At 29.9% G+C, this 11180-nt stretch overlaps 1 protein-coding gene across 2 annotated transcripts; it reads right to left on the reverse strand.

Moving 5' to 3' along the window:
* Nucleotides 1-4044: 4044 nt before the first annotated feature.
* On the reverse strand, nt 4045-7382 carry LOC120269522 (mediator of RNA polymerase II transcription subunit 11-like). 2 transcript variants are annotated; one of them, XM_039276863.1, is made up of 4 exons: nt 7285-7382; nt 7102-7206; nt 5031-5224; nt 4045-4590 (listed from the first exon to the last, which is right to left on the reverse strand). In XM_039276863.1, exons 1-3 carry the CDS (start codon nt 7336-7338, stop codon nt 5048-5050), a joined length of 336 nt encoding a protein of 111 aa, XP_039132797.1. In that variant the 5' UTR covers nt 7339-7382; the 3' UTR covers nt 4045-4590; nt 5031-5047. The 2 variants fall into 2 exon arrangements, with proteins under 2 accessions (XP_039132797.1, XP_039132796.1); XM_039276862.1 differs by having other exon boundaries at nt 7090-7206.
* Between the last annotated feature and the right edge of the window lie 3798 nt (nt 7383-11180).

The following is an 11180-nucleotide window of genomic DNA, read 5'->3' on the forward strand; positions in this document are numbered from 1 at the left end:
ATTTTGAATGGCCGGATCTGTCGAATGGCATGAGATGAGATCCGGATTTGTGGGATGGCAATTGTCACGCCCCGAACCCGACTTACCAGACCCGGTGCGCCGACAAACGGCCGCACACCCACAAGGACGAGACCCAGTAGGCGTGCAAGGCCTCAGAATCTAATCACACAATGGGAAACACAAAGTTTAAAATTTCAACATCCAATAGAAACTAGTGTCATATACATAAATCTCATACTCACACAACTAAACAATTAACTCAAATTTTAGAAACGGAAACATAATAACTCACTAGCCCACTTAGATGCCTGTTGCACTATTTACCTCGGATCTGAAAAAAATCAATAACAAGATTATGAGCTTGGGAGCCCAGTAAGTAACCACTAAAAATATCGAGATCACAAAATGTTCAATAACCTTTAAAAACATACAAAATGTAACATAACGAAACAAATATCAAAATGAACCCAAAAATCAGAAATAAATCAAAACATATTTAATTTACCAAAATAACGAGCATATAAGTCCCCCAAACAACTAATGTCAAAACAAAACATCATAACTCATTTATTTAAACTCGGTGACCTGAGTTAGATTTCAAAACTCATAAGTTTACCCTCGTGACCCGAGCCAGAATATCAAAAGCCTTTATTTTTCATCGACGGAACGGTGCGAAACTATAGTTTCTATGTCAGAAGTACATGTCGACACGGTCAGTGTTTAACCCCTAGTGATAGGGTTATTGCATAGTTAATTGGGGACTACAAATTTCTATACAAAAATATATCTGTATGTCCAAAATTATTGTCAACACAACAATACTGAAATTCAGTGATCCCTTTTTTTTGACAAAAATAATTTCAATTATATCAAATAAGATAATGCCAATATGTAACAACCTCTGTTAAATAATTTGATAAGTAAAACAAATAATAAAATAAAACAAAGTAAACAATAAATAACCAAATGAAAAGCTAATGTCAGGTTAACATTTATATAAACCGTACTATACAAAAATATCATAAATCAATTAAATAACATTAATATATTTGAAAGTAATTATCAATGGGCAAACTATCAATAATAAAATAAACAATTAATAAATATTAATAAATTCTAAAAATAATGGTCAACATAACCACAAAAATCAAAACATAAACCTGTGAATAGGAATGGTTTTTATTTTCTAAGAAATAAAATCCAAATTAACTATTATCGAAAATCAGAATTTTGCATATACATATATATAGATTTATATGTGGTTTACTTACATGTCGATCGCTCAAAAACCCCCAAAATCCTACGATATTTCTTCGATGGAACCTCACAATGTAAGAGACAAAACTCTTGACGGAGAGACCTATCCCCTTCCTCGCTGCCGGCACCACACACCAAATCAAAAGAAAAAGAGGAGAAGAGGGGAAAAAAAACTAGATCTCTCCCTCTTCTTAATCCAAAAAAAGATCCATAACGAGAGAAACAAAAAGGCGGCGGCTAGGGTTTTGAAACCTAAATAAAAGATAAATAAATAAAATTCCGTAACTGCCATCCATGTACAATTAATAAAGTAATTAAAAAAATGTGTGGGACCCACAATAATAGATCAAAGTCGGATCTAACGGAAGGCCGGACTTGTCGGATTGCGAGAGATGAGAAAGAAGAAGAAGTTTTTGCCTGATGTCTCGAATGGTGAGGGATGAAAGGAAGCAAGGTGGTGAGGATGAGATCCTCTCACCCTATCGGATGACTTGTGAAGCCTTCATATGATAGACCATGTGCAGGATTCCAAGTCTTGGAGTTGGTTTTACAGCCGTTTTGGCTGACAAATGAAATCCCTCATATGTGGGATTTTGAAAGTGAAACACTTTTGAAATCCAGACAAACAAACAAGGGATTTGAGAATTTCTGGGATTTATAAATCCAATGACAATGGAATCCAAGCAAACACCCTAAGTGGTAGAGCCAAACAATTTATTAAAAAGTGGGGTCAACATATAGTGATATAAGTATAATATTATTATCATAATACAAAAAAAATCATATGTACATATATAATTATGGTTAAAAAAATATAAAAAATACAAATAACAAAATAAAACGGAAGAAATTTTATTAAAAATTTAATTTAAAAAATATCTCAAATAATTGAAAATTGAAATTGATTTTTAGAGCCCAATCAATTTTTTTTAATGTGGCTTGAAAACTGAAGCGACCTTCTTAAGAGTTTAAATTTTTTAATTCAAAAAAAGACTAAAGGTTATGATAGTTTTACATTTTCTAAAGTTATTCTTAAAAAAACAAAACACAAAGCCAAAAATACAAGTCTTAAAATAAAGGTGCCTTTAAATTTTTAATATTTATATAATAACTCAAATGTAAAAATATAGGTCTTAAATACAAGTGCTTTTTTTTATTTTTTTTAATATTTATATAATAACACACATGTTTTTTATAAAAAGGTTTTTTTCATTATTGCATATTGACCCAAATTGTTTAATTTAATGGGCCAATTTAATAATTTTTTTCAAATGCATATATAAATTGTAGGGTTTTTTTTTCTCCAATATAACTCTCATTTTTATTTTAATTATCAAAATAACAATTTGTAAAATTTATTTAGCAACATAGATTTGAAAACATTACATCGAGCCTGGTCATCACCTATATTAGTCATCACCTATGTGATGAGTGGATCTTTTAAAAATACTAAAATATTAGTTTTTTTCCATGAACACCCTTCTCTTTTAAAAATTCATAGAAATAAAAATAATTTCGCCTTTTTAAACAAATTTTAAGTTATTATTAATTTTTAAAAAGTTGTATTTTTTTTCAACTTCATTTATTTTGAAAAAAAATATATGTTGTTATTATTATTATTATTAGTATTATTAATATTACATCTTCTTCATTTTTAAGGCATTTTTATAAATAATGATAATTTTCAACATTTATAAACTTTTTTAAAACCACATTTATATTATTATTATTATTATTATTATTATTAAAAAATATGAATTGGTTTGCAATTTTTTAAAATATATCTGTGGTTTAAATTGTTTGAAACTATTTGGCAACCTGTGCCTGGACTAGAGATAGCTCCACGTGTAGGACGATGGAAGACAAGCCGGCTAAATATCATACGTATATATATGCACTTTGATAGAAACCATGATCATATTAAGCATACTTTATGCTTTTTATGTAAACAACCCAGACATTATAAAACTATTTGTCCAACACGGATTAAAAATATATAATGTAAAAAAAGTGATGGATGTATTTGACTATTTTTATTTTTATACTTGAATGTAATTATTGTTATTTAAATTACAAACAAGTTGTTCAACTAAAATATTTTATAAATTTTATATTAAATAAATAATAATATTTTAATTTATTAATCTAGGCCTAAAATCCCGTTCTCATATTCAAGTTTGGGAACGGGGATGGGTTTAAAAATTTGAGATTGGGACCGAAAAATGTATCCCCGGTAAATCCCGCCCCATTCACATCCCTGCTCACTCATCAATAACCCATGATAAATATAAAATAAAAGAGAAGCTTACTCACATTACACACACACACACACACACACACACCCAGTAAGGAGGTGTTATTTACTAATACAACCCTATCAAAATTGGTTTTGGCTTACAGAAAATAATTTTTTAAAAGTCTCAACCAGGTTAAGAATCTAATGGTACCCCACAAATATACTCTAAATTTTCAAAGGGTATATGATACCCAGCCATAATGACATACATACATATATATATATATATTTTATTTCAAATAAGTTCAATCGGCAAAAAAAAAAAGGGCTACAAGAATACATCAAACTCATACTAGTTGTTTCCCTGTATTTCTGTCCATCCACTTGCTAGTCAAAGAATACATCAACAATAAAAGTACAAGAAATTATACAAGAGAATATCAACAACCACATTTTAGTCCTAATATTCCTCCCCGTCCATTTGATGATATCAAATGGGCAGATTAATATCTGGAAACAGCAACAAAAAATAAATAAATGGAATTTATGGGGACACAAAGCAAATAGAGCTTTTATAAGGGTATATCACCAATTTTCCATTTTTATAGGGGTACACAAGCAAAAAATGCAAAATAAGTCAACAAAAGTCAACTCCATAAACAATATGTAAGAGCAACAATATCAACTGAACAGACCAGACTGGAACAATAGGGAGAAGAAATATACAAGCACACAACACATGCTTGCCAACCTCCATCAATGTTTCTTTTCATGCAAAATGTTGTAAATTTAATAAAAACCTAAATTTTGTTTTTCATTTGGTACAACAGCACATCACTCATATATAATGTATGAAATGCACCGCATATACTGACTTTGGAACCCTAAACACTAAAGAATCAATTCCTCTAGACAGTAAAATGATCCGCAATTATTCATGAGATCTTTCTTTTCGGTCTGAGAATAAATAGATGGATTTAAGAATTACAATCCTCCGATCTTCAGCTCTCTGGCAAGGATCCTAAAATGTTAACGGTCACAGATGACCAGAAACTTGAGTATAGGAAGATTGCAAGCTTGAATATGAACAGGCTGGGCTGCAAGAAGTAAAAGAACAAAAGAAAACAATCATACATGGAAGAATGTGTTAAATTCCAAGCCTTGTTTTCGTGGTTTCACAAAGTGTCATGTCAAGTAAAAAATGGTATGTCAAAAGAAATATTTTCTAGGATGCATGAACCACACAGTTGTAAGAGATTGCTAAATCTTGTCGTCTTATCGAAGAAGGCAAGGTCATTAATCAGATATTTTGTTCTTTCTTCAATGTTTTGATTCAGAATTTGGATACCTCTTCAAAGGCAAGATCTAGGTTGATTTGCAACTTATACAAAACTAATGATCAAAAGAAAATATAGTTCACATTAGTTTAACAACAACATGAAGGTGTTTATCTAAGGGGAATACAAGGGTACAAAAGAAGGGAATACTATCAATGTATGTGAAGGAAATAATAATGTTATTATAATCACATACTTACAGGCCAAAATAAGCTTCTCAGTTTCCATCTTTACACTGTTCAATGCTTTGTTTCATATCATCCAACTTCTCAATGACATATTCCAGTTTCTTGCAGCAAATTTCATTAGAAATTCTGGCATTATAATCACACTTCTCAAATGGGCGATACTCACAAGCACTTTTAATCTCTTCACGCAATGTCACTTGTATATCCTGCCAACACAGAGATTCACAGACAGTTTAAATTTCATTACATGTTTGATTAGCTATTATGTAAAAAATCAATAATCACTTTTCAACAGACAATACTGTATCAAACTTTTAGCATATTAGGACAAAGAAAAAAGCTTCCCAAAATGATCTAAAAGAAAAATAAAAGCCACATAAACTTGAGTTAATGATTATTAAGGGGAGATCACCACTCATCATTTTTGGGTATTAGTGAATAGACAATAATTACTGTGACATCATTAGGAGTGGGATGTTTATCTCTTCTATAAGTATGCAAGATTTTGGAAGACAATGTTGCATATCTAAAACAGAATAATGGAGGATAATTTGCTCAACACACAAAATGTAATATTCTAACAAAGTAAACCCAATAATCTTCACATGATCCTGGAGAAAAAAGTACAATATTAAAGTTTAGTTGTAAATTGATCCTGCAGAAAAAGTTTTTCACCTCTACATGTTCAACAATTTCATAAGCTATAAAATCTGAACAAGTGATTGCCAAAACCAAATACTTAGAAGACTGTCTAACTATGAATTAATAAGCATAACTACAAATATGAAGCATGCTTCCAAACTTAATAGCAGCAGAGCAACTAATGAAGATTGTCTCATGCGGATACAGTTTAGATTTGAATCTTATCAAAACCAGGGATTGCCTCATCTATTTGATCTTAGCTTGTAGATCAATCAGAATATCAACATAGATCATTAAAACATAGCCAAACAATCAAGATTGACGTATAGAAAATATGCTGCGTCACTGCATGAGATTTAGGCCTTAACATACACTAAATAAAATTTGTTCAAATGCCTGCGTGAACATAAATATTAGGGTAGTTTATATCTTGCCCTCAGAGAATAAAAGTTATATACTATTTTAAAGGAAAGCAGAAAGAATTTCAGCAATAATATTATCTTCCTATATCGACAGAAATATTACGGAGATAATGTCTAAGAGTGTTAAATTCAAAAAGAGTATTTATGACAAGAAAACAAACATGGAAGTATCAAGGCCAACCATGATGCAACAAAATGAGTCATATATTAGTAACCAACCACACATAACTTAGAGATGTAGATTTGTGAAGGTAAGAGCCAGGATTGCAAAATTAATCAGCATTCAAGCATAACCACCAACATTTAAGAAGGAAGATCTATACATAGCCCTTCAAAAGCTATGCTCATGCACAAAACAAAGAATTTTTGTTACTCGCAACACTTCTTAGAATGGTAGTAGCTTCATCTCCATTCAAACAGGTACAACATATGTGCCTAAAAATTAAGGTCTTAAAATCAAAGTTCGCACATGCCCTTTCAAATAATTGTTACTTTGGTCATTCAGTACCCTCTCTCATATTCTCATCCCAGGTCATACTCCATAGACGATCTAAAGGGTGCTGCATACAGTATTACCAGTAAGCGAGAGGAATGCAAATTTAGCACAATTTAATGAATGAATAATCGATTGAAGCTCGCTTGTGAGAAACTCTTGCTATTTATTCAGGATAATACCTAAAAAATTCAACTTTCTGTAATATTACTAAAAGCATGGTGAGTTAAATTTCCAGTTTTTTGGTCTAAACCATACAACAACATGAAAAGCCATTTCCTACCAAATTCCTGTTTCACAAATATTGCTGTTACTTGATAAACAACAAAATTTAAACAAATAGTTTCATTACTATTTGCATTCCACTCAGAAAAAAAAGGGGGAGCATTTCTAGAATCATATAATCTCAATTCCAAATACCAACCAAAATAACATCAAATTAAGTTTCCAAACCCTAAAAACCCTACTTTTGTCAAGCAATTTGGGAACTTTTTCATGAAGAAGCACTACTAACCCTAATGGATACCATAAATTCACGGCAGTGACTAGTGAGAGCGTCGGATCGAGGCCCAGTGGAGTTCGCAAGCTCATCCATAACCAGCCCAGCAAGCTCCAACACTCGCACAATCCTCTGCGATATCAACACACAAATGAATAGTAAAAAAATATAAAAAAACAATGGCTTCGAAGAGAAGGAGAAGTGGATCACCTTCTCGACGAGGTGGAGGCGTTGGAGAGAGGTATTCTGGCTCTGAGGCACCATCTCCTCCTCCTCCTCCTCCTCGGGATGACCTTCTGATCGAGAACAAAAAATTGAGAAACCTGGTGAGATGTTTGCTTTATCTCATCATCTCGTGAACACAAATCTCAAAGCAAGGTCTGTGAAGAACCGGATCACGAGGCATTGTTCATAGTCCAATGAAAAACTCTCTATTTCGAAAAAAAAACAATAAATTAACTAGTTTTTATATTATTAGGGGTTGTTTGATTGTTGATAAATAAAAATTACTGTTAAACAAAATATATTGTATGTTTTAGCGGACATTTTAATGGTTAAACGATTAAGACATTTGACTCTCATGCAGAAAGTTGAGAATTCGATTCTTTTTCAATGTATGATTGAGACATAAATAAAATGTGTGGAGTAACTTCATTTATATTATAATTTTTTTTTAATATTTATTAAAAAAAATTACACCTCACAATTATTTCATATTATTTTTTTCTTAATCTGACTAACCTCTCTTGAACAATGTTTTGAAAACCGGACCGGACCCGCCGGTCGGAGCGGAAAAACCGGGAACCGGCCCATAACCCTGTCCGGTTTTAGAATTAATGTTGACCAAATTTGGAACCGGTCAAACCTGGCCAAACCCGGTGAACCGGCCGGTCGGACCAAAACCGGATGGAACCCGGTTTTCAATTTATTTTATTTTATTTTTGTTTTTGTTTTTTTGTTTTTGTTTTTTTGCTTTTTGTTTTTAAGAAAGGACTTAGGCCATGAATTGGCTCTCTTTTTTTTTCTTGATTTCATGATGCTTTTTGAGTCTTGATTTGTCGAAAATATTATTTGGATTTTTGGAACTTTGGAGTTTAGAGGTATGAGAAAATAAACAAAAAAAGAAACTTGTAAATTGTTTAAGAGGTATAGATCATTTAGGACTTATTTTATTTTATACTTTTATTTTAATGATAATGATGATCAAATATGAGAATTAAATTAATCATACTTAGTTCTAGTTTTTATTTTTGAATGTTCATGCCTTGTCTCATCCTCACATAATTAGTAATTTAATTAGTTGTTTAATTTATGTAGTTATCATCATCCATTTATGATTAATAGATTAAGAAATAAAAGGTTTAGGGAGTTGTATTTGTTGCTTTATCTAGATTAATTATTTGAATTTTCAACCATTTTGATAAAATCATAATGATATTAAAATAAATATTTAAGATAATTATGATTAAAAATATAATAAAGTTTGTTATTATATGTATATAATATATATATAATATATATATATATAATATTTAAGATAATTATTTATTTATGAAGGTCCGACCAGAACGGGTCATCCGGTCGAACCGACTGACCCGTGACCCAAATATGAGACCGGTTCGCTATCCGGTCCGGTTTTAAAAACATTGCTCTTGAGCTTTTTATGGAATTTATTTTAAATACCCATGCACTAAAAGAAAGTAATAATAAAATCATCAGTAATTATAATACGAATATAATAAATTTATTTATTTTTTAGTTAAATCTGATATTTATCTAACACCAAAAACAGGGTTAGAGACTGGTTAATGAAGGTACAAGCAAACTGTTGTGAGTATAAGTTTAGAGATTTACATCATTTCAACGGCCAATCAAACTCTGTATAAATTGAAATGGTTTAAAATTAGTCTAAAATAAAAATTATTTTTATATATAACATAACTTTACAGTAAATCAAACATAAAAAAAATAACTTGTGCGTTTTTAACCTTTCTAGTTTTTTAAATTATCAAAATAACCCTATATAAAATTTATTCACCAACATCGATTTAAAAACATCATATCAAGTTATGTTATCAACTATATGAGGAGTTGACCTTTTAAAAATTTTAAAATATTGGTTATTTTTCATGCATACCTTTTTTTTTGTTTAAAAAAATCACAAAAATAATTTTTTTTATTTGTAAACCATTTTTAAGTTATTATTTTTTTAAAAAAATATATATATATAACCTTTTTTTTAAAAAAAATATGTTGTTATTATTATTATTACTACATCTTCTTGGTTTTTGGTTTTTGAAGCCATTTTAAAAATTGTTATTATTATTAGCATAACTATTTTTTAAACAATCACATTAATGATTTTCTAAAATCATTTTAAGTTATTATTTTTTAATGGTATTTATTTTGAAAAATTATTATTATTATCATCATCATCATCATCATTTTTTATTCAACAACTTGTTTGTAGTTTAAATAACAATAATTTTATTCAATTACTTCTGAAACATATGTGCCATCAATGCGAATCATTTCTTATCATGGAAGTAGAATCACACTCTCACTAATCGAATTTCTCTTACACTCGAAACAAACTGCGCGTGTCATGCATGGTTTTTTTTTAATTAAATCTCAAAATTAAAAATAAAACATGTACAAAATAAATTTATACTAGCTGTGAAATCTGCAATAAACAAATCTATTCTCTATCTAACACTAAATAAATAAATAAATAATAAAACACATCGAAATATATTTAAAAAAAATAAAAACAAATAATTTTAAACAATTTAAACCACAAATAAGTTTTAAAAAACATGTAAAATAATTCATATTTTAATAATAATAACTACATATTCTTCCAATAAAAAATACGGTTGAAAAATATATAATCTTTTTTATAAAATAATGACGTAAAACAGTATAAAAATAAAAATATCTCATTTTTGTAATTTTTTTTTAAATATCATTCTGATAAATATCATGATAATATTAAGAAATCTTAATATCTTAAAATAAAAGATAAAACAAAAAATATTCATCAAGAGATAAAAATGATAACTAGGTTTGTAACTGTAGCAATAACTGTAGCAACAGTAGTTTTACCGTTGAAGATCATGCTTGTAATAAGTGGGTTTGGTAAGTGTCATGTTTACTACATGACAATTAGGTATATGTCTTGTTAGCTATAGTTAAGTTTGGTAAGTGTCTTGTTAGCTATAGTTGAGTTTGGTATATGTCTTGTAACAAATAGTTAGGACTTGGAGCCTATATAAGGCAACCTTGGGTTGTAAGGAGAGGATATACTTAGAGACTCAACACCCACACATCCTTAAGGTCTCATCCCTTCCCTTGTATCCACCATCCAAGTCTAATGCAATAAAGAAGTCCTTTTTTGTTGATACATCTCTCTCTCTTTAATAATTATGCTTATGCTTCTTTCTCTTTAACTCTTTAAGCTTCCGCCCTAACCGTTACTTCACCCCAGATAAACCCCGGAGTAAGTTGAACGGCATTCCCAACGTTCACATCTCCGTCCCCTAGGAGAAGCCGGCGTGCCCCGTGTGATCTAGTGCTCTTTTATTTGGTTTAGGTCTTCCTTTTTTAAAGTATTGACTTCTTTTTAATCCTTTTTGTTTTTTCCATTCATTATTTAGGGCTGGTACATATATTTTACTACAATAACTATAATTTGAGATTTGTCTGTTTGCTTCTGCTTCCAAACATTTATCTTTTAAATAATTAAATGTAAACATTATTGCTGACCCTATTCCAGTTAAATTTTCATGTCCTTTTTCGATCCAATTTTTTAAAATAATATCTCCTAAAGGTTTAGGGAGTTTATTAAACCATTTTTTAGTTAATTCATTATTTGTGAATGCTCTTCCTGTTTTAGCTGCTAATGTTATATATGCTTGACTAAATTGAACAATTTCACCAAAGTTTTGGATTTGGAGTCTTTCTAAATCTCTGGCTGTCATATCTTGTAATAGTGTGTCTCCTCTAGATGGATTAGTTCCTAAGATAATTTGTCTAATTTGTCCTGTTATATTATATGGATTATCAGCCATTTGTACCATGTATTGATATTCTTCTAAATAATTAAT

This window comes from Dioscorea cayenensis, chromosome 9 (genome assembly GCF_009730915.1).
Source record: "Dioscorea cayenensis subsp. rotundata cultivar TDr96_F1 chromosome 9, TDr96_F1_v2_PseudoChromosome.rev07_lg8_w22 25.fasta, whole genome shotgun sequence".
Classification (NCBI taxonomy): Eukaryota; Viridiplantae; Streptophyta; class Magnoliopsida; order Dioscoreales; family Dioscoreaceae; genus Dioscorea; species Dioscorea cayenensis.

Bases quoted from the DNA above. Each gene is read 5' to 3' on its own strand.
- LOC120269522 (XM_039276862.1), bottom strand. From the start codon at position 7,338: ATGGTGCCTCAGAGCCAGAATACCTCTCTCCAACGCCTCCACCTCGTC. The intron at 7,207-7,284 runs GTGATCCACTTC...TTGATATCGCAG, and splicing joins GCCTCCACCTCGTCGAGAAG to AGGATTGTGCGAGTGTTGGA. The intron at 5,225-7,089 runs GTTAGTAGTGCT...CTGTGTTGGCAG, and splicing joins AATTTATGGTATCCATTAGG to GATATACAAGTGACATTGCG.